A 14,529-nucleotide genomic window follows, 5' to 3' on the forward strand; every position below is an offset into this window, starting at 1 on the left:
TTGGTACACCTACTGAGATCTCTTCTTTGTCTACACCCATTCAGCATCATTCACACCATCTTAAGCTTTAGCCTCACCGATCTCTTAAACGGTTAATCCGAGCGTTATGACCTAACAACAGCAGTCAAGCACCCAAGCTAACTGGCTAAAGTTGGCTAGCTTGCTAGCTACTTCCAGACAAAAATGAGAGAACAGCTCACTGACCATTTTACTCGCCCTAGCGGAGCTATTTACGCTGTTATGTTATCCAGAGCATTGGGGACTGCAACTGTGCTGCTGGCAACAACTTAATTAAGCTTTTTTGCCAAAGTTTACTGACACCGGCCATATTCAACAGGTGTTGAGCGTTCTTAAATTCGTCAGTTATTCTGCGCTCTTGCACACTCAAACGAGAGTACTCTGAAATCAGAGTAATTAACCAGAGTGAATTTACCAGCTACGTCTATCAACAGTTGTCGCAGTGACATCATTAACACTATATTGAAATGGTTACTTGCATAGTGGAGTCACTTGTTAAAGCTACTTCCAGACTCAAATGAGAGAACAGCTCACGGACCATTTTACTCACCCTAGCAGAGCTGGTTAGGCTGTAATGCTTTGAACAATTTAATTACACTTTTTAACTAGCAAAGAAAATGGCTCTGAGATATGAATAATATTACTACAGAGATAGCTAGCGAGCCAGCCAGCTAACGTTAGCTAGCTAGCTAATAGTATGGCTGAGAGGTATACCGGATTTTACTTTATACCGATATTGATACACGGACTGGTTTGGTATTTTACTTTACCTTCTATAACGTTATTTTGATGTTAGGTTTGTTAAATGTGATATGCTGTGTGTAACGCCCATTTTTATAATTTACTCCGCTACTTGAGTCATCCCTCTCCGCTCTCTCTCTCTTTCCATGCTGCTTTCCACACAGACCTTGTCCCACCCCTGTCACTCAAGGAGCGCATTTGCTGTTGCTTGGCCACGAGACACTTTCGTTCAGTCTGCATGGTCAATGCAGTACATGCAACAATGTTGATGACAATGTTTGATCTTAATATAAATCCACAAGCATTCTATAATTACAATATTAGTTTGTGATTCTTACATCTGCAAACAGCTAGTTTGTATTTTCTTAGTAAGTTAAGCTAAATCGTGTTAGCCACTAATGCTAATCGCTAGTTAGTTAGCTGGCTGGCTAGCTAACTTGCTAATTAAAGTATTGAGTCAGAGCAAACGTAGCTAGCTAATATAGCCTGATACCAGTGCTGGTGGAGGCATACATCAGCATGTTGTTTGTGCAACAGTATCTTCTAAATCAAAGACAAATATGCGAAGCATGAATATGTTGGCTATATGAATAAAAATGTAATGTAGCCAAAGACTTTAGGGTCACCTAGGAAACACTTAACATCACGTTGGTTCCTACCCTGTCACAATAACTCGTCCATGGCATTTTTATTCGTTGTCAGGTCAAACAATACTGTATTCAAAGTTCCCACTATTATTTATATTCTAACTATATAATTATAATAAACGTTCTATTTCCACAATTCCAAAAGTGACCTAAATCACAATTGCAACATTTGGTTAAAAATAAGGCCTAGTATTTTTGCCCGTATCGTGGCAGTGTGGATATGATCTCAAATGAGTGCAGGAAATGCAGAAATTGATGGAAATGCAGGAAATTATTTTAGTTTGAAGTTGAATTGAACAGTATAAAGCAATCCCAATAAAGAATGACCCATTGAAATAATGTAGAATATATGTGTTTCCACCCTAGGGTCACACACTACTCATAAAGCAAATTTAGAACTTTTATTAATCAAATACATAAAATACCGTCAAATTCCATTATACCGTCAAAAATGTGAAAAATACAATGATATGATAATTTGGCCATATCTCCCAGCCCTATCTAACAGTACTCTTTAACTTGAAATTAAAACAACTTTCAGACAAAATTAGAAAAGTTTAATATCTGAAAATGTAGCTAGCTAGACTATCTTACATGGATGGACGCTTCTCCCTCTGTAGCAGATGCCATGGTTGCCCTTAGTTTGAAAACTTAACCCGGAGACAGGTGTTTTCTCCATATCTTTATCTATCATACTCTAATTCCACTGATTTCAAAACTCGGTCCTCCAGAAAATGGAGAGCAACACTTATACAGTTCTACTATGCAGGACTAGACAGGATTACCTACTGTACACATATTGACCAGCTCAAATAGACAGAAGCGTGCTACATGGCAGACCAATCCGAACTCATCTCTGGGCATGTCCAACCCACTCATTATCATTACCAATCATGGCTAGCAGGAAGGTTGTTCACTTTTTCTGTGGCTAAACCAACTAGGGTCATAATTTAACCATTTTATTCGTATTTACAGATGGCATTAAGTTTGTCATTAAGGCACATGAAAGTTCAAATGTTCCAGAAGGCATTTCTGTCAAGAAACATTCAAATGACTCTCCTGTGAAGTAGTGACACGCGACATACGATATATGATATAATCATATCTTACACAGCCATAAATACAAGGACAGAAAAGTCATGTTTTATGTCACATGATTTTGGACAAATCCATCAAGACACCAACCATGATAAAGGGTTAAACATATGTTTTAAACCAACTCATGAGTTGTATTGAATGTAGCCATTATCGTCCCTTAAATCTTAATATAATGACATTAACATTTTTTGCAGATTATTGTCAATGACATCTGTGACAAGTTGTCCAGTGTAGGAAATCCTCACTGTTACGCTAGTTTATAGAAAGACCCACATGCATTTTGATGAGTGAAGGCCTACAGCTAAAGATATTTGGGGGTGCTTTCATTAAAGCCCCATCGTGAGACAGAAGAGGCTTTGGAGACGGAGACAGGATTTATCTCTCTGTTTGGATCATTCCTTGGCTCGGTGAAATACTTGATGTGCCAGCACTTCCCACCAATTTCAAGTTTTTCCTCGCCACATTATTTATCAACTAATCTCACCAGAACTGCTGCAGCTCAACCTCGCATGCAGACTAAGCAGACTCTAACCAGCCGCACTGAGCCTTGGATGCTTTGCTCTCTGTGGCAAGTGGAGAGCCATGAAAAGACAAACACTCTGCCCCATTAAAAATGCTTAGTGCTGAGATCACTTCCTCCCTCTGTATTGTACATCATGCATTTTTCAGCTTGGGTTAAGGTGTTTGAGTGTGTATGTGTGTGCATGTGCCTTTTATGATATTTTTTGCGCATTACTTATTTTGACACTTAACCATCTAAAAGAATGAAAGGGGCCATGTGCTCCTTTTCATGACAAATTGCTTCAGTTAGGCTTCAGACAAAAACAATGTCAGCAGAACAAGAATGTGCTGCAATTATGAGGAACTTATTCCTTCCTCCCTTTCAGTAGCCTGTCAACAACACAGCATCTTATAACAATTTAATGCGAGAGGTGCTCTGATATTGCTACGTCAGGTATTGTCAAAATTATGTTCAGGGAATTAAGGGAGCATGCCTGTGCTTTCAAAACTTCACTCAGTATGCACTTTCTATATCATACAGTATCCAACAGATGGAGAGAAGCCCTCGCGCAGATAGACATTAGATAAAACATCGCAATGGGGAACACTACCTGCCTCCAATGTCAAACTACACTTGTTTTTCTTCTTCTGTTTTTCTTTTTTACATTTAAGTCCCATTGAGACCAATGTCTCTTTTTCAAGGGAGCCCTGCATATTCACAATTTACAAATACAACATAATACAAATATACAAGATTACAAACACACTAAAGAGAAACAATCACATTTTTCAGTGAAGTTGTTCCCAACCAATAACTTGAACTGCCTGAGAGGCACCAGTACATCTAGTTGTACATATTCACGGCATTAGCTAGCTGTTTGTTGATATTGAGTAAAATGGTTGTAGCCATTTTGGGAAAACAGTTTTTTATTTTTTATTGATCTTGTGCATTTTATAGCACACCTGTGTCCTGCTCCTCCCAGTAGCTTTTAAATGCAGCTTGACGGAAATGAATAACAAATAACAAACAAATAGCCCACCTGATTCCATAAATTCAGTGTTGAAGTTGGTCCAGGATTCCTTGCTTTTGTGCAGATTTTCCTCCATGACTTTGATATCAGCCAAGGGGCAGTTACAATCAGGGAACTTGGCAGAGCAGCGGCACCAGCAGTCATTGTTACGACACAAAAGCTCCCCCTCAGTGTTGCATGCCACGTAGCTGAGAGCAGCCTCCACAAAACGGTTACGGAGGAATTCTGGAAGGACATCCTGTAAACCTGAGCACAGAGGAGAATATTATAGAATCTTGTCATTTATGCATTATTATATTTTAGTGACATCAAGTTATACATGTCACGTTTATCCCTCAAAGAGCCTCCATAGCGAGAGCGTAAGTCTAAAAATGAGATGGAAATGACTGTAATTGGGTTAGTTTAGCCACAGCAAGACAAGGGAACCTGGTTGCTAGTAATTGGGCATTAGAGATTATGGTAGAGACTGCAAAACAAAATCCAGAGTGTATGTGATCAAGGTTATGGAACTATGCACTTACGATAGATACTACACTACTTAGGAAATAGGGTGCTATTTGAGACGCAACCAACATTTTGATGGAACAGTTCTATAAAACAATGCCACCCATCAGAACATGCCTCCCCTATGGATCTACACCTGCACAAATCTCCTACAATTGTTACAGATGCACCTAAAATAGGTGATATTGTAATGTGGATAAAGACACCATCAAATCACAAGCAATTTAAAAACCCATTATATTTTTGTAGTGTTTAAAATATGCATGATCAATACATATTCATATTATTGCAGAGAGTTCAATAATATGCATTCAATTGTGTGCTTTTTTTCTCTCAAAATGTTTTTGTTTAGTCAGAAGCTGTAGGTGTTTGGAATCTAATGATCATGCTATCCTTTGACAAAGGCTCCCTGTCAGTTGCACCACTTTGGACATTTTTCAAGAGCGGGAGTCAATCTGTATGCCTTATTGTGAATATTTATGTGTGTTCCTTGGTATTTACTTTCTGGATTGTGGAGAGCAGACACAATTAGTCACAGTCTTCCTTCCCTGCCTTGGCGGCTGTCAGGTTCTGTGAGCCAATAGGAGAGCTAGCTGGCAGAGATAGCTTTAATTTGGGAGACAGCTAAATAACAGACTGCTCCCCAGACCCTCCATCCCTGCCTCTTTTTGGAGACAGTGCAACTAGTACTTTTCTTTGGAATTGCAAGCTTCAGTTGTCAAGAACAACACTTTCCCATATATTATTTATCTTCCTGTGCTAATGTCTGATCTCTTGTGGGGACTTCAGACTTTTTTGCAAAATAAACTTCTACACATTAGAAGAATATAATGAAACATGTGCACACACACACACACACACACACACACACACACACACACACACAGGGGCGGCAGGGTAGCCTAGTGGTTAGAGCGTTGGACCAGCAACCGGAAGGTTGCAAGTTCAAACCCCCGAGCTGACAAAAAGTCTGTCGTTCTGCCCCTGAACAGGCAGTTAACCCACTGTTCCTAGGCCGTCATTGAAAATAAGAATTTGTTCTTAACTGACTTGCCTAGTTAAATAAAGGTAAAAAAAAAAAAAAAAAACACACACACACACACACCAAGGCACACACACGCTCTCTCTCTATTTCAAAAAAGAGCTCATATAATGTTACAGATTTCCAACCACCTCTCAGTAGTTACCGGGTCTCTGTCAGCAGGGAGCTTCCTTCAGGAGACGGCGGTATTAAGTGGGTTGACAATTTAAATGTCAAACCTGAAGAAGGCGCTAGAAATTGGAAAAAGCTGTGTTTATAATTGGTGATGGCTGAAAGAAAATAATGCTCAGGGCTCATTCCTCTCCTCACACTACTTTGTGTTTGTTTCACCTTTGACTTGTGGTGACATTCCTGTCGCGGGTGTTCGAAGCAAATTAGTGTTCGCTGAAATGCTTGTCTGCAGACAACCCTACAGCCTGCTTTTAAAGAATTGGAAAATATAACATTTATTAGACTGGCATTAACCTCTGCCATTTAATATTATTATAGACCACATGGACTTTGAGTTGCAAATAATAGTAGATGTACTGAAATGGGATTAACTGTCCTTGTTTGTTTTCTAGTAACCCTACTACAATGTTTATCTACTTCAACTTCACACGTAAGACTATTTGAATAGGGTTATTATCCTTAAGGATTTTACTAGTGCTGTAAGACACCTTTCGGATTGTAGACCACCACAATTAGATTCATTGTATTATATCCAAATCAAATGTTATTTGTCACATGCGCCGAGTACAATAGGTGTAGACCTTACAGTGAAATGCTTACTTGCAAGCACTTAACCAACAAAGCAGTTTTAAGAAAATACCAAAAAAGTAAGAGATAAGAATACCGAATAATTAAAGAGCAGCAATAAATAACAACAGCAGAGCTATATACAGGTGGTAACGGTACAGAGTCCATGTGCGGGTGCGTCAGTGTCGAGGTAATATGTACAGGTAGAGTTATTAAAGTGACTATGCATCGATAATAAGAGAGTAGCAACAGCGTGGGCGGGGGGGGGGGGGGGGGGGGGGGGCAATGCAAATAGTCTGGGTAGCCATTTGATTAGATGTTCAGGAGACTTATGGCATGGGGGTAGAAGCTGTTTAGAAGCCTCTTGGACCTAGGCTTGGTGCTCCGGTACCGCTTGTCGTGCGGTAGCAGAGAGAACAGTCTATGACTAGGGTGGCTGGAGTCTATGACAATTTTTGGGGCCTTCCTCTCAGGATGCTCTCAATGGTGCAGCTGCAGCAGTTGGAGTCTTGCCTGGCTATGCAGTCATGAGTGAACAGGGAGTACAGGAAGGGACTGAGCACGCACCCCTGAAGGGCACCCGTGTTGAGGATCAGCGTGGCGGATGTGTTGTTACCTACCCTTCCCACCTGGGGGCGGCCCGTCAAGAAGTCCAGGATCCAGTTGCAGAGGGAGGTGTTTAGTCCCAGGGTCCTTAGCTTAGTGATGGGCTTTGAGGGCACTATGGTGTTGAACGCTGAGCTGTAGTCAATGAATAGCATTCTCACATAGGTGTTCCTTTAGTCCAGGTGTGAAAGGGCAGTCTGGGGTGCAATAGAGATTGCATCATCTGTGGTTATATTGACCAAAATCCAGTGTTTTTATGGTATTTTTAATTAGCTGAAAATAACTGGATTGTAAAAAAAGTATTCATAATAGTTTATCTTCATTATATTTTCTATCAATAGAACATTAAGCCACGTATGACTTTATTGTGTGATATTCTACTACTCTCAGTCTCCACCTAACCCAAGCTTTACCCAGGTTTCCGTTTTGGCCTATCAGATGTTCGTAATGGCTGCTCAGTGAAACGACCTGTCCTGATTTGTAATAGACGCTTGCTAAAAACTTTAATGAGCAAGCCTTCCTTCATGAACTGGCCTCTGTATAATGGTATAGAATCAGCTTGATCCCCTCTGTCGAAAACGCTTGGGCCTTCTTTTTTTTATATTTTCAGTGGTATTGTTAACAAACACCCCCCCATAAAGAAAATTAGAATTAAAAACAGGTTCAGCCCCTGGTTCGACCGTGATGTTGCAGAGTTACTCCACCTCAAGAATTGCATTTGGCTGACTGGCTCTCATTCAGGCAATTGATAAATAAGTGCACTCAGGCTATCCGAAAGGCCAAAGTTAGTTACTTTAAGGAGCATTCTCTCTCTGTGGGTCTAACCCCAAGAAGTTCTGGAAAACGGTTAAAGACCTGGAGAATAAACCCTCCTCCTCACAGTTGCCCATGTCCCTTAAAGTTCGATGATATGGTTGTTGCTGACAAGAAGCACATGGCTAAGCTCTTTAATCACCACTTCCTTAAGTCAGGATTCATATTTGACTCAGCCATGCCTCCTTGCCCGTCCAACATTTCCTAATCTCCCACCCCTTTTAATGCGACTATCCCCGATGCTTCTCCCTCATTTCCCCTGCCCCGCTACAAAGTTCCTCCCTGCAGGCAGTCACTGAGTCCAAGGTGCTAGAGGAGCTCCTGAAACCTGACCCCAAAAGAACATCTGGGTTGGATGGTTTAGACCCTTTCTTCTTTTTAAGGTTGCTGCCGCTATCATCGCCAAGCCTACCTCCAACCGTTTTAACCTGTCTCTCCTTTCTGGGGAGGTTCCCATTGCTTGGAAGGCAGCCATGGTTCATCCTTTATTTTAAGGGAGAGATCAAGCTGATCCCAACTGTTATAGGCCTATTTTTATTTTGCATTGTTTATCAAAAGTGTTGGAAAAACTGGCTTTCTTAATGTCTATGCTATTCTCTCTGGCATGCCGCTTTCAAAAAATGTAGAACTAAGAACAGATATAGCCCTTGGTTCACTCCAGACCTGACTGCTCTTGACCAGCACAAAAACATCCTGTGGCAATAGTCCCCGCAATATGCAGCTGTTCAGGGAAGTCAGGAACCAATACATGCAGTCAATCAGGAAAGCAAAGGCTAGCTTTTTCAAAGAGAAATTTGTATCCTGGAGCTCTAACTCCAAAAAGTTGTGGGACACTGTAAAGTCCATGGAGAACAAGAGCACCTCCTCCCAGCTGCCCACTGCTCTGAGGCCAGGTAACACGGTCACCACCAATAAATCCATAATAATCGAACATTTCAATAAGCATTTCTCTGCGGCTGGCCATGTTTTCCTCCTGGCTAACCCAGCCCCTGCCAACAGCTCCGCACACCCTGCAGCTACTTACCCGAGCCTCCACAGCTTCTCCTTCAACCAAATCCAGATTGCAGATGTTCTGAAAGAGCTGCAAAACCTGGACCAGTACAAATCAGCTGGGCTAGACAATCGGGGGGGTTCCTAGACAGGTTAAGCATCTCCAATCAAAAATCAATCTAGAATTGGCTTTCTATTTCGTAACAAAGCCTCCTTCACTCACGCCGCCAAACTTACCCTCGTAAAACTGACTATCCTACCGATCCTCGACTTCGGCGATGTCATCTACAAAATAGCTTCCAATACTCTACTCAGCAAACTGGATGCAGTCTATCACAGTGCCATCCGTTTTGTCACCAAAGCCCCTTATACCACCCACCACTGCGACCTGTATGCTCTAGTCGGCTGGCCCTCGCTACATATTCGTCGCCAGACACACTGGCTCAGGTCATCTATGAGTTTATGCTAGGTAAAGCTCCGCCTTATCTCAGCTCACTGGTCACGATAACAACACCCACCCGTAGCACGCGCTCCAGCAGGTATATCTCACCGCTCATCCCCAAAGCCAACGCCTCCTTTGGCCGCCTTTCCTTCCAGTTCTCTGCTGCCAGTGACTGGAACGAATTGCAAAAATCGCTCAAGCTGGAGACTTTTATTTCCCTCACTAAATTTAAACATGAGCTATCTGTGCAGCTAACCGATCGCTACAGCTGTACATAGTCCATCTGTAAATAGCCCACCCAATCTACCTACCTCATCCCCATATTGTTTTTATTTACTTTTCTGCTCTTTTGCACACCAGTATCTCTACTTGCACATCATCATCTGCTAATTTATCACTCCAGTGTTAATCTGCTAAATTGTAATTACTTCGCTACTATGGCCTATTTATTGCCTACCTCCTCACGCCATTTGCACACAGACTTTCTTTTTTTCTATTCTGTTATTGACTGTACGCTTGTTTATTCCATGTGTTGTTGTTCGTGCTGCACTGCTTTGCTTTATCTTGGCCAGGTCGCAGTTGTAAATGAGAACTTGTTCTCAACTAGCCTACCTGGTTAAATAAAGGTGAAATAAATAAAAATAAATAAAAAATGCAATCTGGTTTCTGCTCAGGTTATGGATGTGTCAATGCAAACTTAAAGGTCCTCAATGATTCTAAGCAATGTTGTGCTGCTATTTTTATTGACTTGGCCAAAGCTTTTGACACGGTAGACCACTCCATTCTTGTGGGCCGGCTAAGGAATATTGGTGTCTCTGAGGGGTCTTTGGCCTGGTTTGCTAACTACCTCTCTCCAAGAGTGCAGTGTATAAAGTCAGAAAATCTGCTTTCTCAGCCACTGCCTGTCAGCACGGGAGTACCCCAAGGCTCAATCCTAGGCCCCACGCTCTTCTCAATTTACATCAACAACATAGCTCAGGCAGTAGGAACCTCTCTCATCCATTTATATGCAGATGATACAGTCTTCTACTCAGCTGGCCCCTCCCCGGATTTTGTGTTAAATGCTCTACAACAAAGCTTTCTTAAGTGTCGAACAAGCTTTCTCTACCCTTAACCTTGTTCTGAACACCTCCAAAACCAAGGTCACGTGGTTTGGTAAGAAGAATGCCCCTCTCCCCACAGGTGTTATTACTATCTCTGAGGGTTTAGTGCTTGAGGTAGTCACCTCATACAAGTACTTGGAGTATGGCTAGACAGTACACTGTCCTTCTCTCAGCACATATTAAAGCTGCAGGCTAAAGTTAAATCTAGACTTGGTTTCCTCTATCGTAATCGCTCCTCTTTCACCCCAGCTGCCAAACTAACCCTGATTCAGATGACCATCCTACCCATGCTAGAATACTGAGACAATTTATAATTTATAGGTCTGAGATATCTACTGCAGCCCTCATCGTCCACATACAACACCCGTTCTGCCAGTCACATTATGTTAAAGGTCCCCAAAGCACACACATCCCTGGGTCACTTGTCTTTTCAGTTCGCTGCAGCTAGCGACTGGAACGAGCTGCAACAAACACTCAAACTGGACAGTTTTATCTCAATCTCTCCATTCAAAGACTCAATCATAGACACTCTTATTGACAGTTCTGGCTGCTTTGCGTGATGTATTGTTGTCTCTACCTTCTTGCCCTTTGTGCTGTTGTCTGTGCCCAATAATGTTTGTGCCATCTTTTGTGCTGCTACCATGTTGTGTTGCTACCATGTTGTTGTCATGTTGTGTAGCTACCATGCTGTGTTGTCATGTCTTGCTGCCTTGCTATGTTGTTGTCTTAGGTCTGTCTTTATGTAGTGTTGTTTTGTCTCTCTTGTCGTGATGTGTGTTTCTTCCTATACTTTTATGTTATTTTTTATTTTATTTTTTATCTCAACCCCTGTCCCCGCAGGATGTCTTTTGCCTTTTCGTAGGCCGTCATTCTAAATAAGAATTTGTTCTTAACTGACTTGCCTAGTTAAATAAAGGTTAAATAAATAAATAAAAACATGGTTCTTTAAACCATTCATTGTTGCTAGCTATCCCTGTGGTGTCCATGGGAATGCCAGCTTGGCTAGTGAGATGCTGTTCCTCCATCCTTGGACTGTGTCCTGGCCATCTGGGCCTCATTATGTCTGATCTTTGCCCAATCACCTATTGTCTAGCCTCTCCTTCTGGACCGGTGCAGCCATGATGGACCTGCTGGTTGGACTTGCTAGGAGCCAGGGCTCCTGAGGGCTTCTCCAGGTTATGGAAGCAGCATTCAAAGTCAGAATCCCAAATGGCACCCTATTCCCTATATAGTGCACTATCTTTGGCCCTCTGGTCAAAAGTAGTGCACCGTGTATGGAATATAGGGTACCATTTGGGACTTCACCAAATATTTTATTTTACTGCGTTAAAGCATTAGTCCATAGTAGATGGATGAATCCATAACCAAAAAAATCCCAAACACAAGGATTTAAAAAACCTTGCTTCACAAATATGATTTATGATCTGAGATTTGATCATGCAGGAGTCTGAATGAATTTCTTGAATAGTCTTGAGGAGTGAATAATTAGAGTCCACTGCTAGCTTTGAAGAACTGATCTACACCTATCTAAATCATAGGGCATTGGTTGTATAGATCAGAGCTGGAAAGAACCGTGAATAACACAAGGGGGAATACAAAGCCTTTGCCTGGAGAGTGTACTGTTTGCAGTAAAGGTTATCCACCTAAATAATCACTTACATCCCGTTGAAGAGTTATGATCATTTGAAACGTAAATCATTTTCTCTTCCTGGCAAAAAAAAGTATTTTTGTGGATTCCAAGTCATTTGTCTTACAGCATAAACACACTGTACCATAAAATGAGATGAAGGAACATACTGAGTATATTATTAAACACATAAAAATATAATGAACAGAAAGGGCGTCTTTATTCAAGTCAATGATGGAAATAATGGGTGGGCTGGCAGCCATTTTGAGTGCACTCATGCCAGGAAGTAAAAGCTAGGATAAAAATATACAGGTTAAGATAAGAGGATTCTAATATCCCATAAGTCTTTGGGACCAGCTTCCATATTCGTAATGACTGGGAGTGAATGGTAGCAGCACAAAAAGTTCACCATCAAAGTGAAAAATAAACAAAATCGTAGTGAATTTCAGATAACTACTCAGCGAACACATGCTGTAGCGTAACTGCTTTACTGTCATTCTATTCATTTATTTGAGATGTTTTGAACATAATCTACATTGTTTTCACTTCCTCATGGAATTATTAAATTGTCTTAACCTTCGACTCCTAAGATCCAGTATTTTTGCAACAGAGGAAACTATTTGCCGTAGTCTACTTCGAGAACACAAACGATCGTATCTCTCACAGTAAAGAAAGTGCGAGCTAGCGAGGGAGAGAGAGATGGGATGGGATGTGCATTTCCAGGAAGTTATGCAGGCAAGCAACAGTTAGGCAGACTGTCCGAGCATCTGTAATCAAAAGATGTAGGCTATAGGATATCTAAATGCTCTATTTTTCAATTTATTGGCTTGCGATGTCTAATGGAAGTTCACTAGCCTAAAGTAGGGGCTACCAATGAGTAGGCTGAGCTTTTTCTACATGCAACAGACCGAAGACCAAACACATACTAGAATCTTTCATAGCAAAGAGAAAGAGGAGCAGGCGAGCCAGTGAGGGCAACCACTATGCTTGGTAATCTGTATCTAGTAATATCTTGTCTAGCAATGCCTCGTAAATTCCCGAAAAGTATATTCAAGTATATATTAGGCTATCAATTAGTATGGTTAAGCTATTCTTCATAGTGCCAGTGAATTGAAGTTGAACATCACCGAATGCATCAATTTAATTAGGCCTAAATGTGCAATAAAAGGTATTGTATGTGCCTATATGTTATTTTATGAAAACCTGGCTGACTGTTGGTGTCCTAGGTCAGGACATTCCAACCCTGTTCTTGAGTTACCTTCTCATAGGTTTTTGCTCCAAACCCAGTTGTAACTAACCTGATTCAGTTCATTAACCAGCCAATGGAGGCTGCTGATTCAGACGCGGTAGATTAGGGTTGGAATGAAAACCTACAGGATGGTAGCTATCCACGAACAGGGCTGGAGAGCCTTGTCCTCGGCAATTGATCGCAAAGCATCCCCGCTAAACGTATTGGAAATGGCAAGTTCACTTTCTCATCCATAAACACAGTCAAGTGCAAATACGGTTCAGCAGCTCAAATCAGCAGGATGTTGGGGCATTATTATTAGGAAGGACGTCGACCATGGATCATTAAAATAATGATTATAATCACACTTCATGAATGTTTATATTAAAGGTAGACCTATACCTTTGGCAGCCAAGCACAAGTTATCAGTGTAGCTAGCCTATTATCATCTAAACATGACATTGAGATATCTTCACACCTACAATTAAAACCTCCATAAGAGTCAATTCAATTTGAAAAAATGTGGAATTACAGGGGCAGTTTTGAAAAACGAATCCTGTGTATCATCCCCTAGAATAACGCACATGCTTGGATAATAATTACAAAACCAACATCTCTAGTAATTTCTGTCCGAATAGGGCTACAACATGGCAAAGAATAGGCTTATCAGCGTTGAGTGCGTCGCATCATCCCATGGGATCAGTCAAGGCTGCACACAGCAGAAATATCACTGAAATATTCTAGTACCTACACATCACCTTCTAAATTCAAACAAAAATGACTTTTATAGGCTAAATTGGTGAGAAAATGGGCAGCATCATGCTCATGTCTGTCCTCTAGAACGCAAATGTAATCTTTCTAGTAGGACTCTGCAATCATGAGGTGGTGTCTATGTGTGTGAGCCTCCATTTCAGCGTGTTTTGGGAATCGGGAAGAAGAGTCGACTCCACAAATTCTGGAGTTGTGCACCATTAAGGGCAAGTAAAATGGTCAAAGTGAGGTGTTCTCTCATTTGTGTCTGGAAGTAACTAGCAAGCTATGCAAAGTTAGCCTGTTAGCTTGGGTGCTTGACTCCCGTTGAGAGGTCAGAACGCAACTCCTCGGCCAGAGCGTCCAGTGTGCAGAGCGTCCAGTGTGCGCTCTGAACGCTACGAGAGCGAAACACTCTGAATTTGCGAAAGGACAATCTGATAACGCTCTGAATAACACTCTGGCACTGCATGAGCCACATCATTTAGCATCATTTGAATGAACATTCTACATTATCATGGCAATCCAGCATCAGTTAATAGAACATTCCAAAATACCATGGGAATTACTGCATCTTATAAAACTGGTTGTTTGGATCCTGGACGCTGGTAGCAGGGAGTTAGAGCACCACAATTCCCGCATTCAACGGG

General features: G+C 41.4%; 1 protein-coding gene across 1 annotated transcript in view; it reads right to left on the reverse strand.

Moving 5' to 3' along the window:
* LOC139376071 (bone morphogenetic protein/retinoic acid inducible neural-specific 2) overlaps positions 1 to 14,529 on the reverse strand; it is a 115,238-nt gene that overhangs the window by 36,332 nt on the left and 64,377 nt on the right. The window contains exon 6 of the mRNA XM_071118226.1: positions 4,046 to 4,282. Coding sequence (XP_070974327.1) covers positions 4,046 to 4,282 — 237 coding nt within the window. The remainder of the gene's footprint in view (positions 1 to 4,045; positions 4,283 to 14,529) is intronic.

This window comes from Oncorhynchus clarkii, chromosome 20 (assembly GCF_045791955.1).
Source record: "Oncorhynchus clarkii lewisi isolate Uvic-CL-2024 chromosome 20, UVic_Ocla_1.0, whole genome shotgun sequence".
Taxonomy (NCBI): Eukaryota; Metazoa; Chordata; class Actinopteri; order Salmoniformes; family Salmonidae; genus Oncorhynchus; species Oncorhynchus clarkii.